General features: G+C 42.0%; 1 protein-coding gene across 1 annotated transcript; it reads right to left on the reverse strand.

The window, feature by feature from the left end:
• Positions 1-8,200: 8,200 nt before the first annotated feature.
• Positions 8,201-13,398, reverse strand: LOC139420305 (SKI/DACH domain containing 1). The gene has a single exon (XM_071170250.1). The coding sequence runs from the start codon at positions 13,022-13,024 to the stop codon at positions 10,310-10,312; it is 2,715 nt and encodes a 904-aa protein (XP_071026351.1). The 5' UTR covers positions 13,025-13,398; the 3' UTR covers positions 8,201-10,309.
• Positions 13,399-14,466: the final 1,068 nt, after the last annotated feature.

Raw genomic sequence — 14,466 nt, forward strand, 5'->3', positions numbered from 1 at the left:
TCCTACCTATAACCTTAAGTCATCTGGCATAAGTGATTCCAAACATCACAGGGCAATTTAGTGTGGTTTGATGTAGGCCTATCTCTCTGTGCAATATCATAATTTTTTTCTGTAAATTCTATAGCCTATATGTTAAGATGTCAATGACAAACATTGACAATTGTTGCCGACTATTTTTGGTAAATACGGTGATTTAGCCTAAATAAATAAAATGGTTGATCGCATCCCTGTTATATAGAATTTCAGCTATAATCAAGATAAACATAGACTCATCGACCGTGGCGCTTCAAGAGAGGAGAAATACTTGAGAAATCACTATAATAATTTCAGCTGCTATAAATTTGACATTTAAATCAGTTGTTGAACAGCTGTTCTGAAGCTATAGTTTAAAATAAGCGAGTCCTCTCATTCGTGTAAAAGGATTAGAAATGCACTAGAGGAATTTAAACTATAAATTCAGATAGGTAAAATGTGGACCGTACGAGAACAATAGTCTATACCTTCAACAATTCTTCAATAATATGAATAATAATTATAAGTAATTAGAATAAAAACATGGACTACTAAGCCTATAGATTGGTATGTTAGCCTTTAGTTTATGCCTGTTTGGGGTTGTTGTGAAATCAGTCTTTTGACCCCGAAGGAGGTCACTCGAGGCCAATCCGCTTCAGAGGTATTCAGAAATGGGATTGTTCGGAGAAGACGCGAGGCAGCCCTTTTTTCCACGGCTGTAACTTTCATAAGCAACACTAGTTTATAGTAGCAAAATGTTTGTTAAAAATGATTAACCTATGGGTGACCCTGTTATTGTATTCATTGCCAATATAAATAGACTACATGTAGCTGTATAAATACAAAGCCCTGAAACTTAATGATAAAAAGGTATACATTGAATATGAATGCAGGTATATACTTAGGCTAATTAAACCTAATTATACTTAAAGGCCCAGTGCAGTCAAAAACGTGATTCATCCTCTGTTTTATATACATTTCCACACTATGAGGTTGGAATAATACTGTGGAATTGGGAAAATTCTGATAATTTCCTTTTAGTGTAAGAGCTATTTGAAAAAACACCTGACATTTCAACCTGTTTTGGTGGGATTGAGTTTTGGCCTTTAAATTGGTTAATATACCAATACGAAATAGAGTTACAAAACCAATAACAAATCGTTTTTTAGTTTTCCTCTCACCACTCAGACCCCTCCGAGACAGTCCTAGACAAATTCTTACTTGAGAAACTGCTCTTGCTAAGGAGCTATTTCAAAAAAAAAAATTTGACCATGTTGATTGAAAACAATCACAGTAAAGTACTTCATTCTTACCCAGAAATGATTTGATATTGAGATTATAAGGGCTGCATTGGGCAGTCTAAGCATATCCTCATAAATGTTAACTCGTTTTATTTATGCTTAACTATCTAAATACACCCTAGGCTATAGGCCCTTATGGGATCTCTCAGCACCTGGATATATGTATAGCCGAAGCTTTAAGAGATTAGTGCAGAATAGGCCTACAGCAGTTTTATGCGGATTTTGTGCTGAATCATGAGGCTGACGTTTTGCATGGAGTTTAGGCTTAACACATTTGCATTTTGAAATGTCCATGTCCTGACCTACACAAACATGCACTTGTAATAAAGCAGTGGCTTCTTGACTTGACATTATATTTTCATGTATTTTCCTTGGGGGTCTGTTCTTCATAGTTTTGTTCTTCATATATAGGCCTAATTATTTTACAAGGTCCGTTCTATCAAACAGTATACACTTCAAATATAGGCCTACAGGTATACGTCTATTTAAAGATGGAATATAGGCAAATCTGCAGCTCAGTCTAGACTATTTTCCTGACTTGTTCCTTGTAAGAAGCTTTAAAATCGCGCTGGGTTACCCCCTCGACCAACGAGCCCCATATGCAGCCCCGCTCCCTCGCGATCAGGAAAAGCCTCTCCCTGCAACCTGTCGAGGATATTGCTGAAGGCTTGGGGTGCTTCTGAAACCAACATGATTTCACAAATGTCTTTGGATCACGTCATTTTAACCAGACGAATACAGGCGCCTTTGAAATATGCCCTAGATAAGTTGGCTTCATGAACTCATTGGCTGCAATATGCGAGCAAGCGTTCAGCTTCACGCTGGAGGCCTTTTGTGTCTTTTGATGCATGCATCCATGCGTTGTTATATAATTTGAAATATGTTACATAATTTGGACTATTTCTCATGACATTATTCTCTCCAACTTTGTTCGAGGCCTGTTTGTATTGGACTGAAATAGCTCATTATAAAACCTTCATTGAAATCACATTAAGAGCTATGGTTATTTCCAACATAACTGTGAACAGGCTATATATTTTAAAATGTGACTAAAGAAAACTAATATTACCTCCGCACGTTTATCCTTTAAAATTAGGCCTAGTGAATTTAAAATTAGATACAATAGGCCTATGCTCATTGAATATGTTGTCATTATATTAACAGTGCATCACAGGCAAAATAAGGAAAAGAGTCAGTTTTCACTTGCAGTTTGAACCAGGCGTTTCAGCCTTCACCTGGGATTGCAGTATGCCCTAGGCGTTTCGGCCTTCACCAGCGATTGACTATAGAATACGTTATTCTATAGGCCTGTCATAAACCCATTAATGGATACTTATCAAGCTTTCTCTAACCAAAATAAATGTAGCTACGCCGCGGTGGAGAGGTTAAGGTTTACCGCAGAAGGAGGAGGATGATCAGGCAACCATGTTTACTGGATTGTGGACTAGGCTATGGGAAGAGAAATAAGCATATTTTATGCTTGCTGCAGTGATGGCACACTATGGTATTTCACCTAATATATATGGGAGTTTATTCAAATTGGATTTGTTTTCAAATTCATTGTTGGTCTCTCTCGCCACAGCAGAAATGTGTACAGGGTAGACAGTCTTTCAGCTCTCACAGTCTCATCTGTTTCTCGAACTTCAAATTTAGGATCGGCTTAAAACAAAATCTCAGAAACAAAAACAACTTTATATCGTTTTAGTCGAACAATCAACCGTTGGCTACAGAGGCGGACGTTTACCCCAATCCGCCACCCCGTTCACACAGCAAAATAGAAAAAACAACTTCAAACTAATAGCGCTCACTTTAGCCTCTAGTGGCTGGTTTTTACGTCATCTCCTTATGTCCTCAGACATGGATGGACGTCGAATACTGATTTGTCTCACGGGTGACCTTGCTGGGCAGTCCACAGCATCTCTCTGGCCTCAGATGAACGACATGATGCAGCTCTATGGAATCACACAATAGAAATACTGTGTGCTGTAACATGTCATTGACAACTTTAAGAATAGTATGACAGTATAAGCAAATATATACTCAATAACTCCTCTACTCAATAACTCCTTCCACGGGAGAACTGTGAAATGTGAGGAGTCAAGGGTTGATTTTTCAACAAAGTGCCAAAGAAAAACTTTTATTACACTATAGTAATTAAAGTGAATAATGGGATTTAAAAAAATTAATGCAAAAGTCTTCAAAAATCAGAATGAGGCGTGCTTCGATCTGGGACGCATTGTGTCCTGCACAATAAACCACAAACACATTTCCACGCCACTAACTTTTCTAATAAAGTTAAGATAGTTTTCTGCTTAAAGTTGAAATTGCATTAAAAAAGGCTAGATATTTACTTTCCTCTTCAGCTCTCATTTACTTAAGACCAACATCAACAGAAGAAGAACTTTTAACTTAATAACAGAAAATTGCTGAAAATATAAACCATTCACCAATTTTGCAAAAAGGGATAACATTAATTTATACATTATTTTAGGTATAGACACATACTTTGGAGAATTACTTCAATTGTAGATTTAAATCACGAGTTGCCTAAAAATAAAAAATTATGCCCATGTTTCGTCTTCCATCTTCGCCTCCACTGCAGGGTTGCATGCAGGCTTCAGGCAGTCAGTCTCATATGTAAGCGAATAGGAGATGTGCTGTTATGATCACACCTCTGTTATCATGGCTGCTAGCTCTGCTGTTCTGTCAATGGAGACCAACCAGCGTGTTTACATAAGTCAGCGTTGTAAAACAGACACCCGTCGGTTAAGTAAATAACCACCATTGTCAGTGAGACAATAAAAGCTATGGGTATTTCACTTATACGGTCTTTGAATTATACGGACTGAAGTGAAAACGTTTGTTCTGAGAGAGGTTGAGTTTCTATCGGTGTAATGATGGTTCGTGGTGTAGCGGTTTAGCCTATACATTCGTCTGGTTCAACGGGGCAGGCTGGTACAAATGCCAGGGTCCTCGAGCTTTCGCTTATGCAGGAGGTTATATAGGTCACACACACACACGCACGCACGCACGCACACACACACACACACACATGCAACTCTATATAGTACGTTTTTAAAAGACTAGCTCATTATAATATGAGCGTGAGTGTAATTAAAAAAACATATCCCTCACCTCCAGAAGACTCTCCAAGCCGTTACCGTAGCAGGGTTGAAATGCAGGGTAACGGGTCGCCAATATAGAGCTATAGATGTGAAGAGGTTAACTGCATTTCACTGGTTTTCACCTACACCTACTCTCCAATAATGTGTAGGCTTTTTAGAAGTTGAAGTACAGGCTTCAGCATCATCATGCGTGGCTGGCAGGGTTGGATTTGTATAGTGACTAAAGCAGCAGTGCTATTTCTTTCTTGCTATAGCAACATGATTTGGTGATTTCAATAGCTCAATATCTATTCATTTGAAAATAATTCTACTTTTAATAATATAATTATTTCAATTGTTGAGCTAATCAAATTCGTCGATGGAATTACCATTATTCAGTAGTTAGGTCATTTGATTCAGGCGTTGATGCAACACCCTGCATGACCAAATCAGTTGTGGATTTCTGCTGTACATGGTCAACTAGGGCCTAGTGCTGTACGATCACATAGTCCTACTTTGGTCTGGCTGCATTTACCTATGGAAAATAATGAAATAGGCCTAATAGAAGTGTTGAAAGTAAGCCTAGGCCTATTACTATTCCAAAGACTATTGGTAAAATAACACTATTGGTAATTTGGACAATTAAGTGCGCAAAATGCATATCGGAACTTGGGCAAAGGATAGGCTATGTGATTTCTGGTATTCATGATTAACACCGGCAGCATTTGCCTATTGATTACAGTCAGTGTGGTCCAAAGTTATTTATGCTCGCCTAACACGAAATCTCCTGGAAATCTTCCATTGAAATAAATGCAGAATTTTATAATAAGATCGAGAAACTAAATGTGTGTCAATGTTGTATTTATTTTATCGTTATTTAACAGACAAGTCAGTTAAGAACAAAGTCTTATTTACAATGAGAGCCTTCCCCGGTCAAACTCGGACGATGCTGGGCCACTTGTGCGCCGCCCAATCACGGCCGGATGTGATACAGCCTGGATTCGACCCATGTACTGTAATGACCACTGTCTTAGACGGCTGCGCCACTCGGGAGTATTGGTGAAGTATTTATAGACAATATTATATAGCCTATACCTATGTGGAGCGATGCAGAGGGTTCGAGGGTTATGCCTCACTATGGCTGTTGGAACCCGCGACTATGTGCCTCAGAAACAGTTCCCATGTTTTGCATGTTCATTTCAAAATTCGACGCTGTAACCTGGATTCGAACCAGGTACTGCCTCTTGCACTGAGACGCAGTGTGATAAACCACTAGGCCACTGGGAATTAATAGCAGACGGATTTATTTTATATCAAAGTTTTTTTTGTGATTTGTAATTGACACAATTGTTTCCCACAAGCACCAATGAAAACTAGCCTATATATAGATTAAAATGTATTTTACTGAAGCTAGTAACTGCTCTGCTCTCAGAATATCAACCCATTATCCACATGTGCATGATAGAGCCTTAAACAGTGTGTGTGTGTGTGTTTTCTATCGGCCCTATACAACTTAAAATATAAATCATTAGCCTAATTAATTATATTATTTATTTATTCATTAATTCGTATAAGTATTTTGTATTATGGGATTTTGAATAGTCTTTTCAATTACCTTTTGAGAGGAAATGAATGACAGGCAACAACATATATATTTATTTTTTTGTTGTACAGTTGAGGGATTTAATAATAGAGTAGTGACAACTTTGATCGGTCTTTCGTATTTAATTGTCTGATAGCTCAGTGCGTTCTGCTGACCCTGATTCAGGCTGTGTCCTTCAGCGTTAATCTTTTAACTTGTGTTTCTAAACAAGCACAGCAGGGAGAATACTGTATTGAGTGCTTTGGATGCAATAACTGTCCACGCAGCGATGGCGCAAGATAGAATAGTCAACGCCTTTTGTAAATTGCTTGTTTTTTCTTGATCCAACTAGTGGTTTAACTATTTTAATCCCTCTCTGCCTATCTCTTGTTATTGTATAGAAGTTACAGTCTATTGGTTCGCAATCCGCATTGGAATTTATCTCCAATAGTCGTCTGTTGCTGCCTACTGCCTAACCTCCACCAGTAGGCTACCGCGGGGGCTCCAGGCAGATAGGCCTGGCCTAGGTTAGACTGCCCTCTACCCCGAGGTCCACCCATCAACCTCCTGGTTTACCATACCATAAAATCCCATTAATCAAAACCGCAGCAGAGAAACAAACATGGCGGATGAGATGTTGTCGGTTGTGAATGGGTACTATGCACTACGAGTCGATCATGTATTCAATCAATGGTGAAACCCTTCGTACGGCCTTAATGGCAAACAAAGCCCACATGTGTACTACAGGTTTGTGTATAGAAGTGCGTGTACTGCTAGAAGTTTGTACTGACTTTGCCTATATGTTCACTAGGCCAATATGTCCATAATTACGTAGAAGTAGGCCTATAGTGTGTATCAAACATGGCAGTGTAATATCTCTGTGGGTCTTAGTTACATTTCAGTAATGGATAGTAAAAGTTGTCCCTTGCACCAATATTTCCTAATCCAAAATACGCTCTGAGTTACACATTTGTCCAAAGAACCAATTCTCTTCCAATATGGTATCCTCTTGGTGAGGTTTCAGTCTATGTAGGCATACAGTGTAACACCAATATGAATGAAGTGTGTGATTGTTCAACTCACAACAAAGAGAATGCAGCGTCACTCACACTCAGATGTCTTTAATGAGTCATTCATAACTCGGAAGAAAGGGAAAGTGCTTCAGAAATCCAACATTCAAGGTTTTCATTTCGAGTGCATTATCCTAAACAACAATGATATACAAAACCCAGTAATTCACAAAAATAAATATTCCGTTTTTTATATAAACAGCCAGTGACTTCAAATTTCATGTCAAAACCCTGACCTCAATCAAGTATTGTATCAAAAAGCTAAAATAAGGTTTGGAGCTGAGAGGAAAAGCGAGAGGGAGAACGAGAGGGAGAACGAGAAAGAGCCCTGTGCCTCGAGCTGCTACACCATGCAATTATTTACATTGATAGCGTCACTGTCAGAGCTCTTTTAGTCTTCCCTAAACGCTTCTACCACCATCTCCTTGCCCGGGTGATGTTCTCTGTGATCGGCGTGAGAATTGGTGAGTACCTACAACGGGAAGTGTGTGTGTGTGTGTGTGTACGTACGTGTGTGTGTGTGTGTGTGTGTGTGTGTCCTCTCTAAACGCTGGGCTGTATATCCCTCCTCTGGCCCAGTACACTTTGACGCGGGGATTACGCGGTGGAAGCTTCCCTCGTGCAACATATGAATTCCATCCCTCCCCTCCCCATTACTCCCTCTAGGTTGGAGAGAGATTACGTCATTTTCAAATGGAGATTAAAATGGCTGTGTTTAGTTTGGAGGCAAATGTGCCATTTTTAAGTGCTTCTCTACCTTCGCTACAAGGGAAGTGCGCCCTATGGTATGGGAAGCCTACAGGCTTGGGGTGGTAGAGGTGCATGTCACACACAGATCAATCTATACAAACTCTGAGCATTGTGTGAAACGGCGCTTTTTTCTCCCTTAACTCCAATCACCAATCGAATGGACTTTTGTTTCTGTCTTTGCTGCTGATGTTGATGTGAGAATCCTGACATTATCAGGCATGTAGTGTGTATCAAACCAGCCAGGCTGGCTCGGACTATCTTTGTCACAGGGAGAAAAGCTAATTCTTAGCCACAACTTCACCAAATCAACATTTTACGTTGGTGGAAAAATATCGATATTTAGGTGCAACTTCAGTTAAATTTGACTGAATTGTATTTTTTATTTTTTGGTCTATTCTTAGTTTATTAATTAGCAACATAAGGATCAATGGAAAAAGTTTAGGCCTATACATTCATCACGCGTCCATATGTAAAGGCTAGATTTATACATGTTTATGTGGCAACATTAGGAAATATTTTTCTGACTTGATTCATGTGAGAAAACAGCGTAGAGACTATATCAGTTGAAGTGGAGATATGGAGAAGGACATGGCCTTTTGTGGAAAACAGAGTGCAATGCTTTCATAACAAAGGGACACAATCAGCTTTGTGTTTGGGCCTACATTTTCGACTGACTGTATAGTCTATTTTAATAATTTTGTATGGCTGGAGATGTTCCCAGGTCAATTCAGCACCGTGGGCTTCCCAGCAGAATTTAACAGGTAATTATGCATTTACCCACCGAGCTAATAGCTAACTATTCCACAGCAACGTGCTGTGCTGGGCATTTTATTCATTCTTGCAGATGTAAGGATACAATAAACAACTGATAAACTGATCTAATACCATGTTGACCAAAATAGAAAATAATTCAACCTCATGTGAATGGCCACAAATAACCAATTATACATTTATACATTTTAGATGAAATATTTAAATGGACATAAGCTAGTAGCCTACCTTATCTTACATTTGTTTTATTTGAACTTCTCTCATAATGTAGGCTATCCTACAATCATCAAGCGGAAATGGGACCCTAGAGTGTGTCAAAGTGCAAAGCATGTAGGCCTACCACTTGTGCTTTCATGTGTTGTTTCTAAATTAAATTGCATTAGGCTAGGTGTGTTGTAAGACATCGTTTTGGTGTGTTTGGGTTTTTGTTTAAGTGTGATGCAAACCCCAAACTGGTATTAAGCCAGCGTCTTGGACAGGAGTGTAATTTTCACCGATGTTCTCATACTTTTTTCGTGTAGGACATTGCGAATGTTTTAATTGACAAATAAATGTGTAATATAAAGGAACATGTCCCACCAAAATGCTAAAAAAGGCAAGGCTGTCCAGGACGTGTGATTTTTCACTGAAAGGCTTGATCTGTGTCAGGCCTGGGCAGTCTCTCTCTGTGTGATTGTCTGTACATAAGGCCTGCAGTGTTTTGGGGCCTTTATGGGTGCTGGCGGCTGTCTGACTACAGCCAACATAAGTTTACCAGGAAATACTCTCATAAATACAAACAACGCTGGAAACCATAGCACAAACACTGAAAATCTGCAAGCACCAGCCAGACCAGAGTAATGGTAATTTCCCTCACAATTCTTCCTAATTCAATATAGCCTGTCCAAAGAACATTATGAATTTGGACTTGCTTGGATAAATTAATTGAAATTTGAAATCGAATTCAAAAACAGTTATCTGAATTAGATAACATTTAGATAAAATGTACCCAAACTCTGGCAAGCATAAAATAAAAATTGAAATTAGGGTTTCTACAAGGTTTTACAAATCCTATAGTGAAAAAAACAACCACGGCTCATAATAGGACTAATGTGACAGACAATAGTAGTAGCCCTAACCATGTTACCAAAGGAAAACCCTGAATCTGTTGATTAAACCCAATTTTACCCAAGTTAAAGCTGATGTTAGAAAAATACAGTAAAGAAGACCAACATATAGGAGGAGTGTTGTGATTTTTATGAGAGGGAGTCTCCCCCTCTCTTTCTCTCACCACAAAGGGAGTAGGCCTACAGCACAACAAAATGTTTACTTCACTGAAACCCTGGTACAATCCAACCGCTCGAGCGTCAAGGCGAAGAGAAAATAGATCCGAGAGAAAGTCATGTAAACCCATTTTGCCAAACCGTGTAGCCTATTGCTTATGGTAGATAGCTTGTTTAGAGTTAGTTAGTCAGAATAAATCCATGAGGAGGGATCGTCCAGTGGCATGGGTAGAGCATCTCAAATGTGGTCCGCGCGATATGGAGAATAGTAGTGTATATAACTGATCTATAACTCCACAACGAGGAACGTTTTAAATCCACTACATCATATAAAGGATACAATTTAAATAAAAACAACGGAAGGACGCAAGCCATTAGAGCCTCCCATTCAGTTTAAGACTCAAGTTGTAGTCAACGTAGGTTTCCATCCAGGTGTTTTTTCTTTCTCTTGTTTTTGTCAAAGAAAAAAGCGTGAACATTTCCTGATTCTCTGAGCGGGTGGGGGAGGGACAGGCAGACCGCCAGGCTGCCATCGCCACACGGGGTGAGAGCGAGGGGGAGGTCGGGGTCCCCCCAGAGAGTTCAGAGAGTAAGCAGGGCTTAAATCCCCGTCGCTGCCCACTAACAGCGACGGAGGAGCGGGGAAATTCGCCATGAAGCTGAAAGGCCTCTTCAGAGGGGCTGCTACATTACTGGACGCGCGTTTTCGTTTAGTCGCCCCTGTTAGATCCTCAGTATTTCCCTCACAAATCTCAGCTTTGCCCACGGGACGAGAAGACAAAGTCCTGTCAACTTTAGACACGTTCTGTTTCTGCTGCACCCTTGAAATTCCAGGCTTCTTCCCCAGCACCAGACTCCTGTAGTTTTTCCTGACCCCAGCTCCGTTTTTATACTCCCCTTCCTCGGGACAAGGGGTGTCTTGAGTGCTCCCGCATTCCTGCAAGCCGGAGGAGGACTTGGGAGCCCCAGCAGAACTTTCAATGGCTTTGGTTTCGTTGTTGAAACAGCCAGCAGCTTGTTTGATGTCGCCGCCGTAGTATCGGCCATTGTTGATATCCGCCTCGTCTCCTAAGCATTGGAAACCAGAGGCTTGGCTATAGTATTCGTATTCATCATAGCTCTCCTCCACTTTGATTTTCACATTCTGCAGGTTGAAGGGGGGAGTCTTGACCGCCCTGCTGCGCTCGGGGAGGGGACCCGCGGCCACTGATAGCTCCTCCGGCTCCGTCTTAATGGTTTTGAGCAGAAAGGGCAGTTTCAGGTTGGGGCTGATTCTCACCTCACTTTTTAGATTTGTAGCTAATGAAAGCTTGTTGTTTTTAGGCTTGGGGTACTTTGTGTCTTTGTCAAGCGCGGAGTGTGAGCTCAGGACTGGGGGGCATTTGTTTGCGTGTCCCGTTGTCCTGTGTGGAAGAACCGCTTTTATTCCGTTGGGGTTAGGTGAGGGGCTCAGTGCGTACAATTTACTGGACACAGGCTCGGTTCGCTTTATCTCTCGTTGGGTCTGGACCTGGGACTCAGGAACCTTCTTGTCTCTCCTCTTAGTGAAATAACTCCCCCGGGTGACAGGCGAGCTGAACCTGTGTGTGTGTGTGTCCTGCTTGGCCTCCCTGGCTGTAAAGTCATATTTCGGTTGTTTCTTCGGAATGTCATAGTCCACCTGGCTGGTTCCAAACTGGCCCACCGGCTTAGATGGCTGCTGCTGGTGGCTGTAGTGGAAGGTAGGCTGCAGGAGCAAAGGTGCGTTAGTGTGCGAGATAGTTCTACTGTTGGATAGAGTTCTAGAGTTCGACTGATTTCTAGTGCTGGAGAGAGTTGTGGAGAGAGATTGGGCATTAGGCAGAGTTCTAGTGCTGGAGAGAGTTGTGGAGAGAGATTGAGCATTAGGCAGAGTTCTAGTGGTGATATTTTTGGTGGTGTTGAGAGAGGGGAACCGGGCCCTCCTGAAGCGGATAGACTGGACAGACACTTGGCTGGACACAGAGCTGCTGTCAGACTGAGATGAACTCTCCTCATCAGAACTGACCTCAGAGCTCTCCAATGGGCTCTCCTCTTCATCCTCCTCGTCAGAGGTCCCAGAGTTGCTGCTGGTCGATAAACTGGAGCCGATGTCGGAGTCGTTGTTGAGGCGCTCTGAGTAGCAACTGGACTCCGTGTCACTGCTGTAGCTCTCCGGGAACCCCCCCACATGTTGATGCGGGTGACGATGATGGTGATCGTGGTGGTCGAGGTAAAACTCGTGTCCAATGTCAAAATGGCTCAGAGTTGTCCGGTTGTGGTTGTAGTGTGTTTTGGGCTTTCTGCAGCACTTGGGCTGCACGAGGAGCACCGGGTGGTGTGTGTGAGAGTAAGTGTGTGAGTGTGTGTGTCTGCTCCTGCTCCATGACTGCCTCGCGCCGCTGCTGCCCATATCCCTGCCGCCGCCCCCCTCGCGCCTCCTCTTCCTTTTGTGAAGTAGGTCGCCGGTTGCAGAGAGCCTGGACTGAGCAGCAATGGCGGACTGAAACAACACTGGTTGCCGGCTCACCACGCTCCGGAAAAACGAGTGTCCCTGGCTAAACGCGACGCAATTGCTCGGTATTTGACCAGTTTCATAGTTTTTAAAGGGTTTACATGATGATTTGGTGACAGAGGAGTAATCCCGACCGAGGGATTTATTGTAAATTTGAGGTAGATTGGAGTCGGGGCGCAAGGTTGGTTGTTCTCTCCTGTAGGCTTTGTTTTTGAGGGACATAGTCTGTGGAACGCTGTGCAAACTTAACCAAACTTTCTCCCTCCATAACCCGGCAGGGTGCGTGTCTGCGTTGAGCTTGCCTTCGCCCACACCCTCCGGTAAACTGGCTTTCTTTGCTTTTCTTTTGTTGGATTTTAACACGCGCTCCGTTTTGCAGGAGAAATAAAGCGCCTCTACGTCCTCCCGTGATATCAGAGTACATTTAGCCGCGTGGAAAGCAATAGAATTGATTGCTTTGAGCTTTCTTAACTCCTCCAAATCACAGTGGTGTTTTTTAACGTTCAGGTGATCCATGCGTTTGTGCACGGTGGTTCGGGGAATATTTTTCAGCAGGTCGGTGAAGACCTGGGAGAGGGCGAACATTTGTTTTCCTTTAATCAGCAGGTATCCCAGCCTCACTCCCTGCATCTCCTCAAACCCAAACTTCAGGTCTCCCATGTTGCTTTTCACTCTCTATTGTAATAATCTCAGCATTTAACTCGGTCAGTTGTATTCATGCAGCCACGAAAATAAAGGAATAAACTCCCTGTTTTGAGCTCAATGCATTCTGACGCGCCGGCCGCTGCTGATGCGTCCTAGTAGGCTACCTCCAAGCTGCGTCATGAACAGGCAAACTTTGAGATGCCGAGTTAAATGGAGTGGTATCGGATGGGTTCACAGCATCAGTCCCCGGGCCCTGCCACGGACCAGGCATGGTGGAGGAATGCGAGGGATTACCGCCAGGCCGGCTGCTGGCTGTCTGCTATCCCCTGTCTCTCCTCCTCTCCTGCTCACTCCCTCTGACCGGCAGCACGACAGGAAGGTGTATACCACTGCCACAACGAGAGGATAAAAAAGAGAGAGGGGTAGGGAGAGAGCTACACAGAGAGAGGGAGGGAGAGAGAGAGGGGGGGGGGGGGGGGTGGGAGGGAGGGATGGAAGGAGAGAGAGAGAATAAGAGCCAAAATGCAGCTGCTCTCCTGGATTCGGGGTTAGCCACAAATAAAATGACAGAGGGGAAGTGCACGAGCCCGGAGACACCTTCATCAATTAATGCCCTCAGACTCGAAGCTTATTGGACGCCGCTGACAGGTGATGCAATAAAAATGGATATTCCACCCCCTGACACCCCCCTCTCAAACCCCCCGTTGATTACCATACTATTGTACCTCCACCTCCGTTTGTTAAGTATGCTAAATAATTCCACTATGACAAGTTCATATTTCAATATTGTTTTTTAACAGATTAAGTGGTATAGCTGAACTTGCTGAAATGGGCAAGTCGTCTTCTATATCCTGCTAGTAGGCTATTTATGGCGTTATGCCTATATCGCTGTCAGTCAAACAACGTTTGAGAGCACAAATATCATTTCAAAGAAATATAGGCCAATAGATGGCATATAATTTTCATGGTTAAATTCAGACACGTTTGAATTCAGACGTCTGTCAATCTGTTTTAACCCCCTTGCTAATTCTATTGTGAAGGTTTGTTGTAACATTCTTTCAAATGGACTCAGACAAAGAGATTTACATTTTTCACCTGAGTAGAACGCTGTTTGAACTCCCACATTTAGAGTTATGTCGGGGTATTCGAGGAAATGAATCTTAAGCATGAGCTTTTTTAGTTATTTCGTGAATTTCAAGGGTGAAAGGAGATCTCATTCTAACGACGATTTAGCCAAACCTTTACACATAGCGACACATATATGCATGGGCGGCTTATTATTTCAGAATTAATACAAACATAGGCATACATACACCATTTTGTTATATTTGATTATTATATTTGATGAGTTTTCGATACCATTCTACATTTTGTTGAATGCATTTAGGTTGAAACTTGGTGAATGGTCAATGTGTGTGTGTGTGTCTGTGTGCCCTCCTCTTACATTTTGTATTTAT

Source organism: Oncorhynchus clarkii, chromosome 11 (assembly GCF_045791955.1).
Source record: "Oncorhynchus clarkii lewisi isolate Uvic-CL-2024 chromosome 11, UVic_Ocla_1.0, whole genome shotgun sequence".
NCBI lineage: Eukaryota > Metazoa > Chordata > Actinopteri > Salmoniformes > Salmonidae > Oncorhynchus > Oncorhynchus clarkii.